The 26,029-nt window shown below is 34.5% G+C and overlaps 1 protein-coding gene across 1 annotated transcript in view; it reads left to right on the top strand.

Annotated features, from left to right (window-relative positions):
- Nucleotides 1-20,877, top strand: part of COL21A1 (collagen type XXI alpha 1 chain) — a 139,204-nt gene extending 118,327 nt beyond the window's left edge. The window contains exons 20-27 of the mRNA XM_044675352.1: nucleotides 3,875-3,910; nucleotides 5,313-5,357; nucleotides 11,303-11,335; nucleotides 13,709-13,855; nucleotides 13,948-14,002; nucleotides 17,356-17,556; nucleotides 18,877-18,954; nucleotides 20,690-20,877. Of these exons, the coding sequence (XP_044531287.1) occupies nucleotides 3,875-3,910; nucleotides 5,313-5,357; nucleotides 11,303-11,335; nucleotides 13,709-13,855; nucleotides 13,948-14,002; nucleotides 17,356-17,556; nucleotides 18,877-18,954; nucleotides 20,690-20,877 (783 nt within the window). The remainder of the gene's footprint in view (nucleotides 1-3,874; nucleotides 3,911-5,312; nucleotides 5,358-11,302; nucleotides 11,336-13,708; nucleotides 13,856-13,947; nucleotides 14,003-17,355; nucleotides 17,557-18,876; nucleotides 18,955-20,689) is intronic.
- Nucleotides 20,878-26,029: the final 5,152 nt, after the last annotated feature.

The following is a 26,029-nucleotide window of genomic DNA, read 5'->3' as shown; positions in this document are numbered from 1 at the left end:
TTCTTAACGAATTGGTCAATAAACAGAATAAATGTAAATGCCATAAATTCAAGTGGCCTAGTGATCAATAAGCTTGTTGAAGCTAATCTGGAGTAAACTTTAGGTGAGATGATGACATCAGGTAAATTGAAATAGTATGGCATTTGTGTGGAGAATTTAAAAAAATAAAACATCTTATTTACTAAAAGATATGTGCCACATATTTATTTATGGCTATTGTCCTGGGTATATAGACCCTTTGTAAAATAAGTATGTATTATCATCAAACTGATATGTTTGAAATGGTATGTTCCCCCAAATTAATCATTTCAATCCTCAGAGATTCACATTGGATTATATGGATCATATCCAGCCAGCTGGAGCTCTGTGTTCTCAAGTGATTATTAATTTGAACTCTGAGCTCCTATCTGGGGCCAAAGGAGTGCAGGGGAGGAGGGGAAAGACAGTGCAGAGTCTGGTTCATTGTATGTCCTTCGTGCTTGGATAGAGTTTAATTACATCTTACAGCACTTAATTAAGTTTAATCTGAATCCTGGTGAAATACTATCGCCTCATGAACAACAAATCAATTATTTATTAAGTTTTTAGTATGTAGCAGGCACTGTGCTAGATTCTGGGGATACAAAGTCAAAACTGAAACTCTTCTTGCCTTTAAGGTGTTTAGGGTTGTAATTTCATATGCAACTAACATAGTGTATATTTTGGTATTAGCTATTCCCTGATAGAATGGAAGCTCTTTGAGATCAAGAAATGTTTCTTTTCTGCCTTCTCTAATTCTTCTTTTCTCTTTCTGTTGCTTCTTCCTTTATCTCCCTCTCCCTTCCTTCTTCCTTCCCTGTGATTACACATATTTCCAAAAAATTCTTGAAAAAAATACATGATGCAATTGGTAACACTCTCCACATGCTAAAATATTCCAAATTACCTGTCTTGGATAAAGTATCTTCTAACCAATAAAAGATTTTTAAAAATATATTGAAGGTTTTCTTAATCAGGCAATGACATGTACCAAGAGTTAAATTATGCAGAAAGATTTCCAAGTAGGTGAGAAGTTAGGACAGAAAGACATAGGGACATGTTATTGGGGTGAGGGAGGTGACTGAAAAGTAGTTGGCAATACTTTCTAAAAAAATGCTTTAATGTAAAAAGTACACTAAAAACTGAGGTAGAGGAAACTGAGGTAGAAAAGGATGGAAAAATAATAGAAGAATAAGAAGACAAAAATTAGGACAAAAAACAACAGCAACAAAACAATGACGTATAGAGAGAGCTTGTATGAATTGAATTTAATTTTATGACACATGTTATTTCTTAAATGTGATTGTGTTTTTCTGGCAAGCATTCTTTCTTGTTTTCTGAGGGCCAAAAAAAATTTGGGAAAGGAACTTTCCTATTGGAAGGAGAGAGGGCAAAGGAGGGTCAAATTTCTTTTCCTGATCTCATAAAGTTCCTGAAGAGGCTTCTGGGGCAGGACCCCTCCAGGGATGATTAAAGGCTATCTGGTATCAGTGGGGTTTGCTTGGCTGGACTTCTGTATGCCTGCAGAGACACTGATTGCCTCTCAGAGCAGCAGTGGAACTGTTTAGATCATATTCATTAGAACTCTAAAACCACTATTAGCCTCTCTTTGGCTGGAGGAGTTCATACAGTTCAAAATGTTTGGCCTTTTTCAGAAATTGTGTTTTTTTTTTTCCTTGCATAAGGTTCTTGTTCTTTACAATGTACCCTCTTTGCAGTATAGTCTCTTGTTTTTAAACTCTCGATTTAGTAATCTCATTTTATAAAGGCTTCTAGATTCTTAAGTGATTTGCCTGGACTCCCACAGCTCCTGAATGCTATAGTAAGAATTCAAACTTGGGACTTCCTGACCCTTGGTCCAATATTCTACCCACTTCATCACCTTCAATACAAGACTTCACACCAATGCTGATCTCCTAGTTGTCCAATATATTGTCAAGGGGATCCTTGGCTAGGAGCACAATGGACCAGATGACCTCTGATGCCTCATCCAACTGTTAAGCCAAATAAGTAGTTATCCATCTTGAAAACTTCAAACAGAAAGAAACTCCCAACTTACAAAGCAACCCTTTCTGCTTTTAGATAGCCTTCATTGGGAGTTTTACCTCTTGGTGAGCTGAAATCTTCAGTTCCCTGATGTCACCATATGTTAATATCTCATGGATATAAATCAGTGATTCCCATAGTGGGTGCCACCGCCCCCTGGTGGGTGCTGCAGCAATCCACGGATGACCACAGGTGCATTTATCTTTCCTATTGTTATTAAAATTAAAAAAAATTAATTTCCAGGGGGCTAAGTAACATTTTTTCTGGAAAGGAGGTGGTAGACCAAAAAAGTTTGGGAACCACTGATATAAATGGATGCACCTCTATTGAAGCAGATTATAACTTCTCTGTCACTTAATGTTCACTATCAGGTATAGTGGCCTGAAACTTCACTTTGCCTACAATCTATTGAGAATCCTCACTTGATATAGTTAGGGTGGCTCTCAGATGTAGTTTCCTTCATTAATTCCATCCTCAAATATTCTCTAGCCTTGAAGTTTTTTTTAGGGTTTGTTCATAACTGCCAAGGCCTTTGACAAATCAGTGTCACTAATGATTAGTGATAACATGGGATTATAATAGGACATTAGGGGAAACCACAAAATAGGAATTCTATCCTCTATGAAAAATAGCCTTTTTTTCCTAGAATGTGCTTTTAAATTAATTTGTTGTTAAATTTTTTTTCTCCTTCTCATATACCTTTCACTGCCATTAAAAAAAGAAAATCAAAACTCTTCTAATATGCTTAGTTAAAAGAAACAAATTATTACGTTGCCCGTGTTCAAAAAATCTCTTAATCATTATCAATATCTCTCTCTTTGGAGGTGGTAGAATTTTTCATCCTAAGTATTCTGAAAGTCTGGTTTTATTTTAAAATAAAAACTAAAAAAGTCTTCCTTTGTTAGGGTAAAATTACCTAGAATTCCCTCTAAATCTTTGTTATTCTTAATAGCTTTAACAAATAAATCTTCCAAAGTGTCTGCCAAAGATTTTTTTCATTTTTATTGATTAATTTAAAATTTTTAATAAAGAGGAATTCTCATCTTTCAATGTTGTTTGTCTTTACACTCTTTGTTGTTATTGTGGTGTGTGTGTGTGTGTGTATTTTGATATAAATTTTCTCCTGTTTGCACTCACTTCACTCATATCAGGTCATATAAATATTTCCAAATTTATCTGGCTTTCTTTAATTATTTCTTAGAGCAAAACATTAGTTCATGACATTCCTATGTCAGAAATATCATTTGTTCAGCTACTAGCCAATTAATGGTCATCTTTATAGATCCCAGTTCTTTGAGGCAGTTGTGCCATTCCAAGTGGTCTTATGCCAGTGTCTTCTCCCATATCTCATAACTGATGAACTATAGTTCATCAGAAAGACTCTGAGAGTGTCCTTTTACTGCTTCTTCTGACCTCCTTATGAGCACTTGTCATGCATTCTCCATCTGTCTCAATTTTCTCCACTGTGAAGTAGAGATGAGAATAGGACCCATCTCATAGGATCGTTGTGAGGATCAAATGATGTAAAATCTGTGGAACACTCAGCACAGTGCCTGGCACATAGTAGGTGTTTTATAAATGCTTGTTCCCTTCCATTCCCCCTTCATGCTTGATCAAGTATGACCCAATTTAGGATGTTATATATAAACCTTTAAATCCAAAGCATCTGTACCTTTTATTTTTCAATTGCTACTGTAAAGGTAACATTTTCAGGAATCACTCTTGAGTACTGTATCTTCTTTGAAAGAAAAAAAAAATGTTTTGAGATTGATTGTAATGAAAACTTAACCTTTGTCTTAATATTTTACAGGGTGACAGCGGAAACCAAGGTGAAAAAGGTCTTCAGGTATGATGCTTCCCACTTCCCCTAACCTTTAGATAAATAGCATAGTCTTGTCATTAATTCTTCTTAGTCATTCCTTCTACAGCCATTTCTTAGGTACTATCTATCTCATAGTTATATGCCTTCTCACCCAGGATTTAGCATTCTTCACTTTAACTAGAAAATACTAGGAAATGTAAATTAAGCTTTTTTCCTAGATAATAACATATGGCTTAAAGAGACCTTTGCTAATGCTGTGAAAATTGGTGAGGTTTGGGGGGTTTTTTTTTGGTATTGTTATTTTTTAGAACTGTTCATTAGCACTGTTAGGAGACGTAGGATCCTATTTGACTGAAAGTAAATCATTTATGCAGTGAAAATGGCCAGATTAAAGATGCTTATGTACAAATTATATTGAATGATCTCTTAGTTGCCTGTGTTTAGAAATACATATTTTTATCCACAAATCTTCAGTCTAGTATGCTGATATCCACCATACAAATACCAAATAAAAAAATTTTAAACAAATTAAAAATTTTGCCTTTTGAATTTAGGTAAACAGATAATTTAGAAAGAAACAAATAAAACTTCTCCCTAAAACTTTACATAAGTAAAGGGAAAGGAGGATTAAGATATACATGAAACATGAAAAATATTTTAAAATAAAAACTAAAAAGACCTTCCTTTGTTAGGTTAAAATTACCAACAATTCCCTCTAAATCTTTGTTACTCTTAATAGCTTTAACAAACAAATCTTTCAAAATGTCCGCTGAAGATTTTTTTTCATTTTTATTGATGAATTAAAAATACTACCTTTCTGAGTATCTTTGGGCCTTCTGTACTTTCTTGCTTCCCCTATGTACTATGGGCTATGATCATGTAAGTGCATTTTGGGAAAATTTCCCAGTAATTTAATATGTTCCTAAACTTTAAGTGCCTTTGGATGTACCCTAAGACAATAAATTGAATAAAAAGTACTAAATTTGATTTTGGTAAAGGGAGTTTACTCACTGTGAATTCCCTTCATGAATGAAATCACAGATCCAAATTTTTAAAATTATGTTTATGAAGCATTTAATACACTAATGATTATTTGACAATTCATATCCAAAAATGCTTTGCATCTGAATTGTCTGAATTCGCATTTAGATAATTCCCCAGGGGGCTTTATTTTCCTCCTAAGAGCTATCATTTCCCACTTTTTACGATATCATCTTTATTTCAATCTTCTTAGTTCTTTTTTTATGAATTTTTTCTTTGGGTTTACCTCCTGGAACTTTGCATAACTCATACCCAAACTATAGCTCTGTGTTGCTGGCATATAGCATTTGAGACACTTTCAGTTTAATATGTTATGAATTAATAACATATAGAATTAGATAGGATCTTCACACTTGGGCTAATAATGTTTAATATTCTTTTAAAGGGCCAAAAGGGAGAAAATGGAAGATCAGGGGATCCAGGACAACAGGTATTTTTTAAAAAGAAATATAAGAGAATTGAGTACATATTTCCCCAGATAGATAGATATATAGATGGACTGGATGAGTGGATGGATAAATACAGTTGGAGCAGAGATGTTAATTTTTCTAAGAGACTTGAGTAAGCATAAAATTTTGGAGGACTGCCAAGAGTGTTTGCTTTCTTGGAGCAGGGAGCAGCTCCTGCTGTGTGGGTTGTAGGACTCTTGTAGGTTCAGACCTCACTCCTCTGTTTGCTCTTACATGTGATCTTGAGAGGAAAAAAAAGCCACCCACATCTTGGAGTCATTTACTGAAGTCAAAGGAAACTCACTCTCCTAATGTGAATGGCAGCAATTGTGGAAAGAGGCATGGAATTGTAGAAAGTAAGAGCTGGAAGAGACCACAGAGGCCATCTAGTTCAAATCCTTTATTTTGCAGATGAGGAAACTTTAATAAAGTCATATGGCACAACTGGCATATTGCTCCCCATTTAGTATTCTTTCCCCCTATGACATAGTGCACCCCAAAAATGGCATTACACAGAAGGTGATGAGTTTCCCATTAAACTTTCAGATACTTATAAAGAGGGGGCAGGAACACTGATTTAAGAGGATTCAAGTTCAAATTCTGCCTCTTCCTCTGCCTCTTACCAGCTGTGGGTCCTTTGACAAATCATTTAACCAGCCTCACCCTTGATTTCCTCAGCTATAAAATGGTAATAATCTCATCACCCTCCTCACTGGGTTGCTGTGAGTTTCAAATGAGATGATCAGTCTTAACTTTACCTTCAAAATAGGAACCCAAAAATTCTATATAAATTATAGTTATCGAAGATCTACATTACAACCTTGCTATAGTGCATCCTTGCTTTATAATAACCAGGCAAGAGTCTTTTTACTGTATTAAGTAAACTCTTTACATTGTGTGTTTTGACCCATTTTCTTGTCAAAGATACTATAGCGGTTTGCCATTTTACAGTTGAGAAAACTGAGGCAAAGCAGGTTAGTTGACTTGCCCAGGGCCACTAAGGTATTAAATGTCTGAGGTGATATTCCTGTGTAAAAAGCCGACACTCTTTACCCTATCCTGCACTGTCTCACAGATGAATGAATGAGTCTGATATTTATTGAACCTGTGTCCTAGATATTTTTGAGGTAACTGTGCATCAGGTGAAATTTCCTAATATGGATCAGAACAGAAATATTTGGATTTGGTGCCTGTTTAAAGTCATAAAAGAGGTTTGAGATTGTATGTCTTGTCACCTTTCAGCATGAAGTGATTTAAGAAAATTTTCTCCCTCCTTTCAATTTGACTCCATTCTTCTACTTCTACCTGTCAAAATTATTTCTTCTACAAATTACTGTCTAGTGCCTTATGATGGGGAGTTCTTTGTGTGTGTGTGTGTGTGTGTGTGTGTGTGTGTGTGTGACACAGTGTAAGAAATAAAATTAATATAGAGTGACAAAATTAAAAATATCATGGTTTCAAAGGGTTTATTGAAAGCCGTTTAGAAAAATGAAGCTACATGCCTGTTGAGTTAGTTCAAAATACGCCAGCTTGTTACCTCTTCCTACCATCCTGGCTCCTCTCCAAATCACCAAAAGCAGAAAGAGAGAGTACCAATGCCATCCACAGTCTTTATACTCCTGGTTACGTAATTACACTTCCTGCTCACCTGATTACACAAGAGGAATCATCAGAAATGTAGTTTGAAAGAGATCTAAATGTCCACAGGAAGTTTAGATCAGGGACCTCAAAATTAGTTCAAGGACTCCCAAATTTCCAATATCACAATAGAATTCTATAGCAGACTGATTAAATTAGTGGACCCTTTATCAGAATAATGTTCTTAAATAATTGAAGGAAAATCTAAATTTCAATGAGAGACTAGTGAAAATACTTGTACTTTTTTCCTACCCAAGTTCACAGAACCCTTAAAATCTATCCATGTTGCCCATGGATCATGGTTGGGCTGTTAAATATTTTCAATCATATATTCAGAAAAAGCCAACAATAACAGAGAAACATGCATGATGTATTTTTAAGTTTAATCTGCATTATTAACCTTTTCTCCATCACTTCCTTATATTCAAACTATCAAAAAATAATCAAGCCCTGATTTGCAGTGATTGCCATTTTGGGGGGTATAAGTGAAAATTATATAATAGTTTCTTTTAAGTTGGTTCAAGCTTGCTCCAGCATACTTTTATCTTGGAGACTTTTGTTCCCCTGATTGAGAACTGCTGTGCTAATTCCTTTTAGTGTTGACTGGTACTTTGGCAGAGTTCAGATTACTCACAGTATTTAGCACTAAATCAGCTATGGCTGTTGACTTCAGCAGCAAGAGCCCCTGCTGCCTATTCCTTAAATATGTATTCCCCCTCCTCCACATAATTTTCAAAGAAACTAAGAAGTCAAATATATATTAAGTGTCTATTTATTACAGGGAGTGTAGTAAGTAATGGGGATCCAAAGAAAATTAAAAAGCAGCCCTGACTTTCAAAAAGCTCTGTCTAATGAGGAAGACAACGGGTAAATGACTATGTGCAGATAAATAGATATAAGATAAATCATAAAGTGGATTAACTTTCATGGGTAAAAAAGAACCTAATAAGAAATATTCAGTAAAGTATCTGTCTCCTTCCTCCCTATACTCCATCTCACTCTGTAGCAAAATTTAAAAAGATGTTTATAGCCTAAGGGATATGAAGTTAGACTTTATCCTGCTGTAGTCTAAAGACACTGAAGGTTAAGTCGGGTGAACAGAAAAGAGTTGATATAAAATATTACAAATAAATTGTATTGGGAAATGAAAACAACTGTCAACTATGAATACATTAAAGAAGAGAGAGATTTGTGCTATGTGTGGATAAATGGATACTAGATCAAAAATATAATCATAAAAAAGATAGTGGCACATATTAAGGAGCACTAGAAAAATCTTGTGGAAGGTGGGACTTTAGTGGGAGACAGGGGAAACCAGGAGGCAGAAATGAGGGAAAGTCTTTTTTTGAGTCTTCTTTTGAAAAGGAGAGGATATGATGTTGCAGGATTTGGCTCCCTATGAGTAAACTCCAAGATTTGTGATAAAATGGCAATAAATTCCTTTCTGGGTTTCATTGCATTTCTTTAGAGCCTAAAGTTAAAGACTCAGTTAGTTGCTAAGATCTAGTAGTATATGGACTGACATCTCAGGACGCAGGAGTGGGGATAATGGGAGGGAGGAATAGGTGGCTAAGAATAAAATAGCTGCTCCTTCTCAGGAGCTGATATTTGGGTACAAAGCAGAATTCAAATTCTGTACAGTGTCTAGATTCTCTTGTACCTGTCAGTTTACCAAAGTTGTGCATGAGTTGATTTTTTTTTTGGCTATAATGATGTATATCAAGTCCAAGTGAGTGTTTCTCTCACAAACTCATCATAAATCTTCCCTTTTTAATATATTCATAGTTGACAGCTGTTTTCATTTCCCAGTACAATTTGGTTGTAATATTTTACATCAACCCTTCTTATCTATTCTCCCAACTTAACCTTCAGTGGCTTTTGATTACAGCAGGATAAAACCTACCTTCATATTCCTTAGACTGTAAACATGTTTTTAAATTTTGCTGAAGAGAGAGATGGAATATGGGGAGGAAGAAAGTAGATACTTTACTGAATATTTCTTACCAGGTTCCTTTTCCCCCCATGAAAGTTAATCTACACTGAAATTCATTTTTCAAAAGGTTAGGAGAACATGGTTCGCATTCATTTTTTTGTGTGTAGGGCTGTGCCTTTAATAGACGTGACTTCAGCCTTTTTCTCTCCTATTTATTCTGCCAATTTAATTTTTCACATTTGAAACATATTATATAGAGTAATTGGCTTTGGCTTTGTTTTTGTTTTTGAAGGTGGTCAGTCAACAAGCTTTTATTATGTGCCTGCTATGGGCAGGCTTTGTTCTAGGCACTGGGGATACAAAGAAAAAAGAAAACAGTCCCTGCCCTCAAGGAGCTTCCATTCTTTCAGGGGAGACAACATGGGCATAAGCAAATATATACAAAATATTTACCAAAAAAATACAAGGCCATAGAGCCACTAGCAGCTGAGGGGGGAGAGGGTGTGAAGAGGGCCAAATGAACTTTAAAGGATTCTGAAAGGAAATGATTCTACCTTATTACCTTTTGCATGTGTACTCTTATACAAATGCATGGGTGTGGGAGGGAATATATTGAGTATGGGGTCTATAGTCATCTGATTTGGCTAGAACAAAGATTTGGCAACAAAGAAAGCATTAAGATGCCAAGTTTTGAGGGACATTATGGAGAGACATAAATGTCAAGCTAACACATTTGTATTTTGCCCTGTAGGATGACATAAGGATTATGAACCCCATTAGTAGAAGGTAATAAGGTAGAATCTCCCCCATGAGTAATGAATGGGCAATTGCTATAACTTCATATAGTTTTGGAAGTCATCCTAAAGTCAGGAAATACTTACCTTGCCCACCTCTGCCTTAGACTCAGTCTTTGGTTTTCAATGTAGAAAATAATTCATTTCCAGTATTTAATACATTTGTCACCAACCTATTTTGCTCTAACCATCTACTTTTTAAAAAAATGCTTACCTTTTGTCTTAACACTGATTTTAAATAATCTAATATAGTAGAGTGCTAAAAAGTAGGCAATTGGAGTTAAGTGACTTTGCCCAGGTTACATAATTAAGAAGTGTCTGAGTTCATATTAGACCTCAAGTCCTTCTAACTCTAGGCCTGGTTCTCTATCCACTGTACTACCTAGCTGCCCCTCCAACCATGAAAAATCTTGAAAAATTACCTATAGAACCAAAAAAATCTCCAAACACAAAGTTTGTGTCTTCTTTCACATGAAGAATCACATTCTTCTCCAGTATTTTGTGACTCAAAAGAAAATAATGCATCATAGTTTAGAATACTTTTACTAAAAAATATCGAGACAGAGAGGGGAGAGAGACAGAGACAGAGAGAGAGAGAGAGAGAGAGAGAGAGAGAGAGAGAGAGAGAAACTAGGTGACCGACATCCATTTTCAGATATTACTAGCTATGTGACCCTGCCTCTGTCTGCCTCATTTTCCTCATGTGGAAAATGCTCATAACAATAGCAACTATCTCCCAGTGTAACTGAAAAATAAAGTGAAATAATATTTATAAAATAATTTAGCATAGTGACATAGTGTGGGTGATTGTTTTATTCATTCATTCTCATGTGGTACCAAGTAGTGTGTTGTGTGCCTGGCAAGCAGTCCACTCTATGTTCTCAGTATGACAGCTAATGCCATTCCCATTACTTTTCATTTTGGGTTCCTTCCTCTCCATTCCTTTTTTCAGCACCCCAGACATCTCAGATTCAGGTCAGAGGAATAGGAAAGAAAGATCTATCCATATAAACACAGAGAGTGCAAGACAATAGGAAGTCACTGAATATTGTTAAGAATGGGAGCTATAAAGGGGTAGAGCTAGGTGGCTCAGTGGATTGAGACAGGTCTAGACAAGGGAAACCCTGGGCTCAAATTTGGCCTCAGACATTTCCTTAGTTGTGTGATCATGGGCAAATCATTTATGCCCTATTGCCTATCTCTTACCTATCTATCTAGAACCAATACATATTATTTATTCTTACATGGAAGGTAAGAGTTTAAAAAATAAGGGGAGAAATTATCAGAAGTGCTATTTAGGTAACTATTATACTATGTGTAACATTTTGTTTAAAATAACAATCTTTTTTACATAGTAATTTAATACTTGTAAAGAACTTCAGAAACATTTCATTTTATCTTGTATCTCTTCATATACATTTTAGAGTATTAATTATAGTTTCCAAAAAATTTGGGAACTATGGAAAAAGTAAATTAGCATCAGTGATCATACATTAAATAAATGGTACATATAAATCCATTTTTCCATTGTATAATGTTTTCCCTCCCTTTACTTCTAAAGGGAATTCCAGGCCAACATGGAACAAAAGGAGAGGTATGTGCTTTAAAATCTTAATTTCCATCAAAACTAATCTTTAATAATATTCAATGAATGTTATTACTGCAAAGTACCTGTTGAAATTTGAGCACCCCAACTGCATGTAATGTTAGATAATTTTTAACAGTAGTTATTTCCCATTGAATTTTCAGAACAGCTATCCTTATTCTCACTGATATTAAGTTGCTCTGAAATTGAAATACCTTGCTGAGATTCCACTTCCAGATGGTGATCTGGTTTCATCTTTTCTATTCATTGTTCAGTGAGGACTTTTGGTTCCTCTTGTTTAAGACAAAAGTCACTGGCATAAGCAGTAAACTAGTTGTTGTTTCTCACTGTTAGAATATGAAATATGACTACAGATAAAATTCAGGGGGGAGTATTAGACAATCATTTAGGTCATGATAATAGCATTACTCTGCTTCCTAATATGTGAGGACATCTTCTCCTAGAAGTTGCTTTAAAAATTTTTTTTTATTTCTTGTTCTTTTATATCACTATAATTTCCCCAAATATTCTACCTACTCTCAAACTGGAAAGACAGCCTATATGACTAATAGGTTTTTTAAAGATTAAAAAAAGATGAAAAAAGAACAACAACAACAAAAAAAAAACATCAGCCTGAATAATCAATACATTGAAAAAGTCTGAAAATATGTACAATGTACAATACATGTAGACTTCCCACTTCTGGAGTAGAGTAGGAGTGAAAGAGTCTTCTAAGATGTATCTGTTTATTATAATTTTCTAATATTCACTTTTAATTGTATGTCTTTTGTGCGTGTGTGTGACTCTTTCCATTCACATTGTTGTAGTTATTATGTGCATTTAATGTCTTGTCTCATAGACCTTTCTATGCATCTCTGTATTCATCACATAGTAATTTCTTACAACAGTTATATAGCTTTTCATGTACTATGAACAAATCAAAATGCAATCGTAAATAATACATTGCTATTACAAAAAAGTGCTGCTATAAGTATTTTAGTATTATGAAGTTTTTCCTTTTATCAGTGACCTTCTTGGATGTAAGTCAATTAATGGAATATCTGTGTCAAAGGATATGGAGAGTTTATTAACTTTATTTTCATAATTTCAAATTGTTTCACCAAATGGTTGTATTGATTCAGATATCAACCATAATGGATTAGTGTTCCTATCTTTTGACAACATTAACTATTCCTATCTTTTTGTCATTTTTGCCAGTTTGCCAATTAGGAGATAGGGATAGTTTGGTCTTCTCTTTACCTTTCTTTATTTTCTTAATTTCTTTCTTTTGTCTTATCACTATTACAGGCATTTCTAGAACTATACCAAAAAATATTGAGAAGACATATTCCTGAATTTAGTGGGAAAGGTTGATTAGACCTTTATACCTCCATTGTATAAGATATTTGGTTTGGGTTTTAGAAATATACTTTTATAGTATTAAAAAGGCCCTTTTAGCCCATATCTTGAAGTTTTCCTTACATGAAAATAAATGCTATACTTAATTGAAGGCTTTTGTTTATTGTTTATATGTATCAACATAATCATGCACTACGGTTTATTTTTTATTTGCTTTTTCTAGCAAAAATGATAGATTTCCCTTATTTATGTACATTAATGATTAGAAAAGACTGACAATGAGATATATAGACATTTCAGCAAGTCCTTGTAACTTTATGGCTTTGAGAAAAAGAAAAATCACAATTGAAAATTTTCTATATTGTACATTTACTATCTCAGTAGTATTATCCATTAAATATTTTAATTAAGGTCTTCAAAGTAAATAAACAAAGAAAGTTATTATCAGCTTATAAATGTTAGAAGGAGATAATACATGTTTAAACCCATTAAACAGATAATTAAAGTCTAAAAACTATTTTTAAAATATTTAGCCAATTTTTTATGTTTTGGGTTAAAATTTTTTAAAAATTCCAATGAGAATTAGAAACACCTGCTTAATTTTTATTACCTCCATGGTAGATATCATAAAAAACCCAGATTACCAAAATTCAATTAGCAGGAAAAAAGGGAGAATTTAATTTAATTCAATCTAATAAGCACTTAATTAAGTGACAAATTTAGGAAAATCACTGTTTTGGGTAGCAAGTGAGATATAGAAGTTAGTCTCCTTGGTTCCTGCCTTCAGGGAAGTTGGTGTCTGACTGATGTTCAAGGCTCATTGTCTGTTTTATCATCATTTTATTATCATTGGGGAAAAAAACTAGAATTAAATTTCTTTGCAGATCATGTTAGTGTTTTCCAGATTGAGCCTTTTCAATGTTCTTTTATGCAAATTATGAAATTTTGAGTATTGTAATTTTCAGAGTCAGATCTTATGCAATATTTAAGTTAAAATTTCTGTTTTGTTCTCTTTGGATTTAGAAGGGTGAAAAGGGAGACCCTGGCAGTCGAGGTGCCAGTGGGCCTAAAGGAGAATCAGGGATGGATGGCTTAATTGGGCCTATTGGTCCAAGAGGACAACATGGAGAAACAGGCCCTCGAGGACCTCCTGGATTAGATGGGAAACCTGTATGTCTTATTTTTAGTCTATTTTTTTAGATTTTCTTTATTGTTTTTAAATGATCTTCATACATACAATAATACCTATATATCTGATGCAGGGGAGAGAATTTTCAGAACAGTTCATACGGCAAGTTTGCACAGATGTTTTGAGAGGTAAGTCCAAATATTAAAGAGAGTATTCTCTCATTCCTTATACAACTCAGTATTCCTACAGGCATAGGAATATACTCATTTTTGGTAAAAAACAAAAACAAAAAAAAAACCTAAAAAAACCCTAAATTTAAAAATAAATAAATAAACCTGTCAGCAAGTAGGGCAGAGCCAAGATAGTAGAGTCCCAGGCCAGGAGCCTTCTGAACTCTCTAAACATTTCCCACCAAACAATTTTAAAATAATGCCTCAAATGACATTTTGGAATAACAGAGCCTGCAAAAGGTCAGAGGGAGACATTTTCCTTGCTAGGACAACTTAGAAAGTCCATAGGAAAGGTCTATAATACTGTGGCGGGAGCTGCACCAGAGCACAAGTTGAATGCCAGTGATGGGCTTGTGAGGCATCCACAACAGCAGCAGCAGCGGCTTCAGGAATTCTGAGTCCAGAGAAGTGATTCCCAAAGTGGGCGCTACTGCCCCCTGGTGGGTGCTACAGCGATCCAGGGGAGCGGTGATGGCCACACTTTTTTTGTATTACATTCTATTCAGGGCCAAGTGGAGCACTAATGCTTGTAGCCTCAGGGCAGTGAGGATATTTCCTGGGTAAAGAACAGAGCTGACAGGAGAGTGCTGACCACATCTTTCCCATTATAACACCCTTCACCTTGAAAGCACAAATGAATTGTAGATCCCAAAGAATAGCTCTGAAAATACTACTAGCAAAATACCCAAAGCTTTGCAGAGTGCCTCTCCACTTTCAAGTGAGCAGGGGCTAACTTTAACATAAGGTTCAAAATGAAAAAAAAGTAGACTGGAAAAATTAGCAAACAATATAAAAATAATTTAATTCTAGACAAGCTACTACCAAGGCATGGAAGACAAAAACATAAACTTAGAGAAAAAACAAAGATGTGAAAATAGCTATAAGAAAAGCCTCAAAGAAATGTGCTAATTGGATCCCAAAACAGCAAGAATTTCTAGAAGAGTTAAAGAGATAAGAAGGATAGAGGAAAAATTGGGAAAAGAAAAGAAAGTGATGCAAGAAAATTGTGAAAAGAGAATTAACTGCTTGTTACAAAAGGCACATAAAAGAATACTGAAGAATATAACACCTTAAAATATTAATCTAATGGTAAAATAGCTGTAGAAATTCACTAAAGAAAAGAAGTTCTTTAAAAGTGGAATAGGGGGGCAGCTGGGTAGCTCAGTGGAGTGAGAAGCAGGCCTAGAGACAGGAGGTCCTAGGTTTAAACCCGGCCTCAGTCACTTCCCAGCTGTGTGACCCTGGGCAAGTCACTTGACCCCCATTGCCCACCCTTACCAATCTTCCACCTATGAGACAATACACCAAAGTACAAGGGTTTAAAAAAAAAAGTGGAATAGGCTGATTAGAAAAAGGAGGTAAACAAAATTCACTGAAGAACTCCTTAAGAAGTAGAATTGACCAAATTTAAAAAAAAAGAAGAACTCACTAAAGAAAATAATCGAGATTCTGCAGTTTTCTCACCAAAGGAATAGAAGACTTGGAGTATGATATTCTAGATGCAAAGGTGATAGAATTACAACCAGGAATAACCTACTCAGTAAGCTGAGTATAATTCTTGAGGGAGAAAATAGATATTTAATGAAACGGAGAACTTCCAACTATTCCTCATGAAAAGACTAGAGCTGAATAGAAAAATTGATATCCAAACAGAAAACTCAAGAGAAATTTAAAAAGATAAAAATGAGAGAATAATTATAACGTACACAATAAAATCCAGCTGTTTACATTCATATATTGGAAGATGATAACATGTTATTCCTAAGAACTTTATTATTCCTAGGATTGTTAGGTGTTTACATAGAAAACATAGGAATGAGTTGATTATATTGATATGACCTCAGTAAAAACTTGGGGTGAGAAAGAGGGATGCATTGGAAAAAAGAGGTAGATAGCAATAGAATGCGGAAATTTTTCCTCATTTAAAAAGTACACAAAAAAGGTTTTTTATAATGGAAGGGGAAATAGGAGGGAGTAGTGGGCAATGCCTGAATTCTAATCTCATAGGAAATAGCCCCAAAAGGGAAGAATATATATGCATATATACAAGCTAAAGTAAAAAAGACAGGTATAGAAATCATCTCAAACAAAAAAAAGCAAAAATAGACTTAATTAAAACAGATAAGAAGCTACATTTTGCTAAAAGGTACCAAAGACAATGAAGTAATATAAAAAAAATCATAGCAGGTTATTTTGAAAATGTCCTCATTTCCCAAATGTATAAGAAACAGAGTCAAATTTTTATAAATAAAAGGCATTTCCCAATTGTTAAATGGTCAAAAGGTATGAACAGGCAGTTTGCAGAAGAAACCAGTTATCTGTAATTATATGAGAAAAATATTCAAAATCACATTTAATTAAGAAAAGTCAAATGAAAACAACTCTGAGATCCCGCTTCATACCTATCAAAAATGACAAATGGATGAAGGATATATTAATAAAATAGGTATATTAATGAACTGTTGACTAAGTAGAGAAATGGTCCAATCATTCTGAAACAATCTGGAACTATGCCCAAAGGCCTACAGAATTGTGCATACCCCTTTTCATCCAGCAATACCATTAATAGGTCTGTATCCCAACAAGATCAAAGAAAAAGGAAAAGGACCTCTATGTACAAAATATTTGTAACAACTCTTTTTGTGGTGGCAAAAGATTGGGACTTGAGTGGATGCTCATCAAGTGGAAAATAGTTGAAGTCGTAGCTTGTGATTGTGATTAAATACTATTGTGCTATAAGACGTGACAAAGGGGAGTGATTCTGGGGGAAAAATAAACATGACAATGCCTATATGAACTGATATAAAGTAGAGTGAGAAGAACTTAGGGGTCATCATGCATTTTAACAACAATTTTGTATTAATGATCAACCATAAAAGATTTGGCTACTATAATTAAGATTATAAGCCAAGGCAATTCCAAGGGACCCATGATGAAAATAAAAAAAATCATCTTCAGAGAGAGAACTGATGATCTCTCAGTTCAAGCCTAAGCATAATTCTCTGTGTGTGTCTCTATCTGTTTCTCTTGCTTTTACTCTGTTTTATGATATACAGGGAAATATATTTTGCCTGATTTTACATGTATATTTGATATAATTTTGCTTCTCTGTAGGTAGGGGAGGAGAAGGCAGGAAGAAGAGAATCTGGAAATCAAAATTTATTAAGAAAAGCATGTAAAAACTAATACATATTAAGTAAAAATAAATCTGAAAAATTTACAAAATGAAAATGAAAATAAAATATAATTCAACTAAACAAAAATGTATTGACTTCTAATAATCACTATGTTATTTCTAATTTATTTTTTAGCCCAGTTACCGGTCTTACTTCATAGTGGAAGACTGCAAAACTGTGACCACTGTCAGTCCCAAAATGGTTCCCCTGGCCTTCCTGGACCACCAGGTCCAATGGGACCAGAAGGCCCTAGAGGATTTCCTGGGTTGCCAGGGAGAGATGGTGTTCCTGGACTAATGGGAACTCCTGGACACCCAGGTGCTCGAGGGCTAAAAGGTACTTCATTTGCTTTTCTATATAAGTATAGGGATAGGGATTGAGCCTGTGACTTTTGATTGAGCCTGTGATCATTCTGAGAATTTACAAATGAAAAAATATAAATTCAGGTTGACATTTTCTCTGCAATTTATGACTTTAGAGAAGTGTCTAGAGATCAAAGAAGTTAGTTGGCTTATCTGGGACAATACAGTCTTTATGCATCAGGAGGAATGACTTATACCTGACTTAAAACAAAATCTTTAAGGCAAAGTTTCTATTTACTATGTCATTCTGTATCTCTTTGTTTTATTAAATGAATCTCATCCTTTCCCTGAAAAATCTCATTTGTGGAGGTCTCTTCAAAAATGTATATCTTACTACTATGATAGAGCTTAGTCTTCTGTCTCTACATTTAATAAATATTCATACCTGAGTGGAACACTTTAGAGGACATCAAGTAGTTTTGTTTTGTTTTTTTCTCCTGTTGAGATGATTCAGAGAGGCAAAAACTAATAGGTATATAAAATCACAGGATGGAAAATGTTCAAATTATTTTTTACTTTTGATTAGGATCTTTAAGAATGATTAATAAAAAGTCTTAGCATCCATCTTATTTTTCTGCCTTTCATAGTGATTTCTACACAATCTTTACAAAAAAGCATCTCCCTTCCTTTCAATTTTATTTTATTTTATTTTTTAAACCCTTACCTTCTTTCATGGAGTCAATACTGTGTATTGGCTCCAAGGCAGAAGAAGTGGTAAGGGTAGGCATTGGGAGTCAAGTTGAACCTAGGACCTCCCATCTCTAGGCCTGGCTCTCAATCCACTGAGCTACCCAGCTGCCCCCTTTCCTTTCAATTTTGAAAAAAGATTTTGACTTTATTGTTTCTCAATTGGTCACCCTTTTTAAGTTTTCTTTGCCTTTCAGGAGTCAATAAATTTATCAGGTTAATTGAAGCTATTTAACTTTCATCTCTTACCATCTCAAATCATACAGAAATTTTTGAGCCTTTTTTTTAAACTGAAGTAATAAGAGAAAACCTTTAAGTTCTGAAAAAGAACCAAGACCACTAGTCAATTTCTGTATGTCTGATTTCATACTGGCCTTTGATTTACTTCAGAGTCGAGTTCTCATATGAGTAAGTGCATAAAATTGCCTTCATTGTTTATTACAAATTAAGTTGAGTGAATAAGAATGATAGACTGCAAACCTGTTTATATAACAAAAAAGATTTTATTTCCTTCTAACATGTGTATTATATTTCTAAACCCCAAACCTTCAAAAAACCCAGAACTTGAGTGATTTTTCAAGAAAGATAATAGTTTAATGTTTTGCAGGACAACCAGGAAGAAATGGGGCAAAGGGTAACCAAGGGTTTGGGCATCCAGGAGAACGAGGTCCCCCAGGCCCTCCAGGTAAGGGTTGACATAAACAAAGTAAGTATTTCATATTTGTTTATGAATTAGTTAATGATAATATTAATAGTGATAAGGGAGTGAAAACAAGTTACAAAATTGATTTAGTTTGATGGGGGAACCAAAAGAACCAATTAGACTCTTACCTTATGAACACTCACTCCATCTTGTGCTGCCACTTGCATTCTTTTCCATGTTATGTCTTTCTGTAAATCATCCATTGGGAACTAGATGGCATAAGCCATTTAATTTATTATTTTATAATTTAACACCATCTCTAAATTCTGAGAATAGGAAGACCCTTGAATCCTATTTCCCCTTCCCAATTCTACCAACACTCACTCTTTCCTCCTTCTACCTTGGAAAGCCCCAAATCTTTCTTCCAATTAGTAATCAGATTACTGAATGTTGTATCCTGGTTAATTGTTTTCTTTTAATTATTATTTTTTGATGAATTACTTTTAATATATAAAATTCTGTTTCCCCTTAATTTCGGGATCTAGCCCTAAGCTAAAGAGGTGTGCTCCCAATTTGTTGAGCAATTGGCATGAATTGCTTAATAAAATGGTATACTCAGGAACTTGAGCCCTTCTTTCCTCAGTCATTTCTTCTTTCACCCACTATAATGGTCAACATTTCCACATTACTTTAAGGTTTGAAAAATACTTTATGATTGTTACCTCATTTTAAAATACTTTATGAATGTTACCTCATTTTATATAGTTTAATACATTTAAGATAGGAATACAGTTGACTTCTAATCACCTGAAAATTTCCCACATGGCTTTCAAAGCAATCTCTTTCTTAGCACCTACGTAATTCTGCCACTTAGTATGTAGAGTAGTTTCCTTGGGGTCCAGCCAATTTGGTTCTTGACCTCTCTAGAGAAGAAAACGCTGTCTTAGGAAGCGTGAATTCCTGATTACTGAAAGTGTTCTAGTGAAGGCTGGATGACCACTTGTCAAGGATGTTTGTAGAAAAGGGATTCTTTTTTTAGACATGGATGGATTTAGTTGATGACCTCTGAGATATCTTCTAACTGAAACTCCCTAGTTCTAAATCCCTAAGTTTTATGGTTTAATGAATCCACATTTGAGTTGAACGTAGCAGTTTGATTAAAGCCAGAAAGAAACAATTGGGCATTAATTCAACAAATACTGCATCATGCCAATAAATTTGGATGTGTAAAACAATAAAAACACATAATAAAAATTACACATTTTAGATGTATGAGAACTTATAAGGAGGAAAAAAATCTTTGTGTGCTTTCTTTTGGTACACCGATCCAGCCATTATTGCTTTATTATGAAATGCCCCAAAGACTCACAGAATCATAGATTTTAAACTTTAAAAGAAGCTTTAGAAATCACTTAGTTTTCATTATAAGGAAAAGAAGGCTCAAAATGTTAATGTCACACAGGTAGATGCTCAATAAGTCACAGATAAGACATTAATAGGATTTAAACACAGGTCCTCTGGTTCTAAATCCAATATTCTTTGCACTCTCTTCCATACTAAAGAAGAAGAACATGTCACAAATAGAAAAGTCAGCCTCTGAGTAATTGAAGAATAGCTAGAGTTTTCAGGAAGGGAGATTTTAATTACACCAACATTTTAGCTTAGTTATTTGGAAAAGCATATTATTTTTTAAGAAATTAAATTGATCTGTTGTATGTGAGATATGAGTATAATCAGAAGGTTGTCTGTTTATTGTATTAATAATATTTTGTTGTAGGTCCTGAGGGTCCTCCTGGAATTAGCAAAGAAGGTCATCCTGGAGAACCAGGGCTACCTGGCAAAGATGGAGACCCTGGGAATCCTGGAATACAAGGACCAACAGGACCTCCTGGAATCTGTGATCCGTCTTTATGTTTCAGTGTGATTGTTGGAAGGGATCCATTTAGAAAAGGGCCAAACTATTAATTTGTGATGCCTTCATCAGCAGACTAGGCATGGTGCTTTTCTTTTATGGTCTTTCATGTCTCAGGAAGATTACCAGCAATAATCCCTTGAAAAAGAACTGAAGTACCTCAGTTTTATAAAGACAACAATGAAAAGATCATGCTGCTTCTTAGTCTTAAAGGCTTAAATCTTAAAGATGAAACCTTTACATTAGCAGCATTAACTAAATGGTGAGGGTTCCTCGTGAGTCCATTAATTTGAATTAAAATTGAAAAAAATTAGCTACCACCATTGCCTTGTAGCAGTGCAGTATTAGTTGATCCAATGCCCATCACTGTGAAATGTTTCACATTCAATCTCCATGCAGTAAATCATCTGATTTCAGTTTCATGTTTGTGTGAATCTCATGGTTACGTATGCTTCATATTTCAGAGTTCATGCTTGTTCATTAGCCAAGGGGAAAAATGCATTTGGTTACTGAAAACTACATGTAATTTCCTTTATGTGCATATAATTTCCCTCGTAGATTGCATAATTAATGACCACACTGATTAATTTAAAGTCAACTAGGAAAGAAATGATATTAGACAGATGATACTAAAAAATAGAGCATGTTGTAGGAAAAAGTCATTTTTATCATTATTCTCCATCCCAAGCCCACAAATGCTGAGGCCTTCATTCCCCATGCTTTCTGCCCAACTGCAATGTTTGTTGTACGCCTTCATTTTCCATTTTATTCACTACATCTGTATGTTAATGTATGTTAATTTTTTGTATGTAGCCCTAACAGGAAAAAAAAAGGCTTCAGTTGAAAGGAGAGGAGTTGCACAAATCCCACTGCGTTTTGATCAATTAAGGCAGATGGTTAAATTAATATTGCACAGTCATTGTACTGTATGGAAAAGCTTTTACAAAGAAGTGACTTTCAGATGTTTGGTTTTTCAATTGTCATGCTATAACGTTTGTACTGTGCTTGACATTCAAGGTCAAATAAAATTTTGTACAGATTCTGATGATGATAGTGGAAGTCATTCTTTACATTTTTCATTCGTTACATTCACTTAGCTATTCAAAGGAATTGTTAAAATTTTCCATCCTTCAGGCATTCATGTCTATTTATTGGCTATCTAGTACATATTTCCCTGCTTCCAAAATAACTTTCTTCTAACCAATGAATAAATGATGAAGATAATCTGATTTATTTTTCTAAATGCTCAGAATAAGAGTCCATCATGGCTTTTGATATTCTTGAATTTTGTCCACATGTTGCCCTATTATATTCATCTAAGTATTAGGATTATAGGTTTATGGATCTAGAACTGGAAAAGGCTTTGGAGATGACCTAGTCCAAACCCCTCCATCTTATAGATAAAGAAATTTAGTTCTAGAGAGAGAGAGAGGTAAAGGGACTTGCTCAAGGTCTCACAGGTAGTTGAGAAGATAGCTGGGATTTGAATGTAGGTTGTCAGACTAAAAAGACAGCGTTCATTTGGCTATGCTACACTGATTCATTGTTAGCTCTTGCTTGAGTTGGAGTATTTAGATATTGAAGGTCATATAAATCAGAGGTATAAAACTCAAGCTCTGGGAAATAAGTATAATGAAACTCCAGAGTGTGGTCCCAGATTAAAAGGTAATTGGGAAATGTTTAACAATATAAATAAAAATATAATATAAAATAGATCATAATTTGTGCCTTTCTAAGTCCATATGTGTTTCACAGGAATCTATTTCCATTTGAGTTTAACACTACTGCTGTAAGCCATGCTGTGCTTATCATATATCACTTTCCTTCTTTCTGTGTTGGTAGAATTAGCTCCAACAATTCCCTAGGCTCATAATTTGTATTGTGTGTGTGTGTGTGTGTGTGTGTGTGTGTGTGCGCGCGCGCGTGCACCCTGGAATGTTTTCTATTCCAGGTACCTAAGGCCAGGTTGACCACTGGAATTGGAGTTGCAGCTGAAAGTTTACTATTTCTTTGCATGCTTGAGATAAATGTACCCACCTGGGATTCTACGGATCATAATGCTACCCTTCTGGGAGCAGAATGGGATAGGGAATATGTTTAAAATTATTTTTTCAATACTTAATTAGTTTTTTTCTCTCTGCACCAAGACCAAACCAAATTCTTGTAAGAAATATTCACAAACAAGTAGAAATGATCAGTTTTAAAGACTTAAAACCTCCGATCAAGATAATGACAAGCCAAGATTACAGAGTAGATAAAGAACACTAATTTTGCATGAAATAGAGGTGATGGAATTGATGTACAAAATGACATATCGAGTATATATAATATCTGGAAAGACCTAGAGTGAGTGTATTACTTTCTTCTCCAAGGCTGTTAAAAAAGCATTTGAAGATAATAAATATGTCAGTGATCCAGGATATTTATGGTATTAGGTATTTTCCTAGAGAATACTGGTTAAAATCAATGCTAAGAACTGAGACGGTAAGAATTATTTTGACCAACTCTCTCAAACAAATCTCACTTAGGAATCAATCTTATAATTACAAATAATTGTTTATCATGTCAGAATACCTCTGTAGATCTTGAAGCATCATAGTTTTCTAGCAGAAATGTCTAAAATATTTTAAATTCATTAGACATTTAATTTAAATTAATGTTAATTATAATGAATAGTGAGCATAATTAATTCTTTTCAGTTTACCCAGTTCAAGAGTGAAGCTTTTAGTCTTACAACAATTTTTAATAGAGAACATGAGACAGGAAACTTGTGTTGTATTTAGAAGAATTCAGAGTTTGGGTCTCCTTTTTTACTCTGTGTAGAACACTGAAAACCTGTGTCTGATAAGTAGGCTTTTATAATCAAATAGAATAATATGTTTCATCTAAGATAATGGGACAGATTCCAAAATAATACCTTTGCCTAGATGGTCCATTTACACGAATGGATAGTTAGAAACTAAAGGTTGCCATTGGTTCTCAAAACATTTTTTTCCTACGTGGTTTTGTCACAGGTTAAATGTTCCACCACCAGTAGACCAATTGTATGGCCTTCCACTCACCTAGAAAACCTTCTTTTACTGTGTTCCCAGCAGATGGCAGCAAAAAGCCAAAGCCTTTATGTCTTAAATGTCACACTGTTTCTGTTCTTATTATGTGTGTATAATTACTCTGTTTCGTTTTTTTTGAATGACTGAACATAGTGGGATAGCTTAATTACTAGTTCATTCCCTCCAAAAGCGGAGCTTTCTAAGGTAAACACTTTAATCATGGCTAATGAAACAGCCTGTTAGATGCTTCATTAGTTCATTAGGTTTGAGCAGGTTGTCTTTTACTGTTTGCTGATCTTTCCTTTAATTAACTATAAGAAACAGAAGTGTCTAGCTTGAGGGAAAGTACATAACTTCTCAGATACTTAGCTCTTGTTCCCAACAGTTTTAAAGATGACTTAAAACTGTAGATCACAGCAGAAGACTTTATTTAACTAATCTGGTAAAGATGGTATTCATTCAAATGTCAATAGAAATTAGGATCTCTTAGATTTTCAGAGATCCTTAGTCTAAGAGTGGGAATAAGACTTTTAGTGTCTGGAATAGTCCACTGACAATGTAGGCGACATATTATATCTTAAGAAGGGATAAAAGGAGGTCGTTTCATGATTTTGCTATACATTTGACCAAGGAATATGGAAAAGTTAAGGAAAGTTCCCCAAATTTCAATTCTATAGATTTTAAAAATGATAATTGATTTTCTCTCACAGTTTTTCATCTCAAAGGATTTTTTTTCAAGATTCTATTTTTGATTTTTAGTGCTCTAAAAGTGAAGGCAAGATGAAGTCCCAACACAACACCGTTCTTGTGCTTCATTTTTTCTTTTCCCCTTAAAGAAAAGGGAAGATAGGGTCTGGTCCTCAATGCCTCTAGTAGACAACATGAATGTGAAAATTATTCATTTTAATATGCTGATAGAAAAATATATGTAAGCTATTAAAATTAGCTTTTAATTATATATTATCTATATTAAATTACATTTACTCTCATTTCTTTTTTTTTTTTAAATTTTAAACCCTTAACTTCTGTGTATTGACTTATAGGTGGAAGATTGGTAAGGGTAGGCAATGGGGGTCAAGTGACCTGCCCAGGGTCACTCAGCTGGGAAGTGTCTGAGGCCGGATTTGAACCTAGGACCTCCTGTCTCTAGGCCTGGCTCTCAATCCACTGAACAACCCAGCTGCCATATTCTCATTTCTTTTTAATTGCTGGAAAAACTGCTTTGAATACCCTTCAGGATCACCTCAAGCATCTTCTAACCTTTTTATTTCACCACATTAAAAGATTTGGCCACTCTTAGCAGTATCTTGTTATAGAAAGATATCCCCATTCTCTAGGTGCATACTTCAAGACATCTTGAATGAATCACAGATGGAAAGCTGTGGTATAAAAAGGAATAGACACTGGCTCTGATTTCACCGGTGTAAGGAACTTCCATGACACTCCTTGTCTAACAATTCAGGTTCTGCCGTTTGTAAAGCTTGTAGCCTCAAAGAGTGGGATTTGCTTAAAACAATGGTATACAACTGAAATAGAAACAGGGACCCCTAATCTGTACATGAGAATCCTTCTTGGCTATATGTTAGCATAGTTTTAAAATGCAATGTTCTTCTATGTTTTGTTGTATATTTTGTTAACTATTTCCCAATTTCATTGTAATCTTGTTTAGGTCTATACTCTGGCCACATATTTGACATCTCCAACATAAGAGTTGCGAGAGGTTTGGTGACTTGCCTAAAAAGCTCACACAAACAATATTCAGAAGAGTCAAGACTTGAACCCAAGTTCTTTTGACATTGAGGTTAGATGTCTCTGCTACTCTATGTAGGCTATCAGTGGTAGAAGTGAGAGACAATATGGGAAGAGAAAAGTAATACATTAAAGGCTAAACTATAAAACATTGAAAGACCAGCTTCCTATGTATGGGTTGTGCATGTTTTTAGAATGCATATTTGTACTAGCTTTGCCTTGCTGAAAATAGTGATAGAAATGAAATATTGGGAAATAGACTTCCTTGAAGACGTAAACACATAACAACAACAAAAAGATTTCTGTGACTGGAACGTTTTTTTTATTTAAAGGGAAGTGCAAAAGTTTCCCTCTGAAGTGGTTTTGAGCAACTGTGTGGTCCTATCCCTCTATCTTTCTTCTGGTC

Source organism: Gracilinanus agilis, chromosome 4 (genome assembly GCF_016433145.1).
Source record: "Gracilinanus agilis isolate LMUSP501 chromosome 4, AgileGrace, whole genome shotgun sequence".
NCBI classification, from domain to species: domain Eukaryota; kingdom Metazoa; phylum Chordata; class Mammalia; order Didelphimorphia; family Didelphidae; genus Gracilinanus; species Gracilinanus agilis.
Note: the sequence above shows the minus strand (reverse complement) of the source record. Positions and strands in the feature narration are given on the sequence as shown.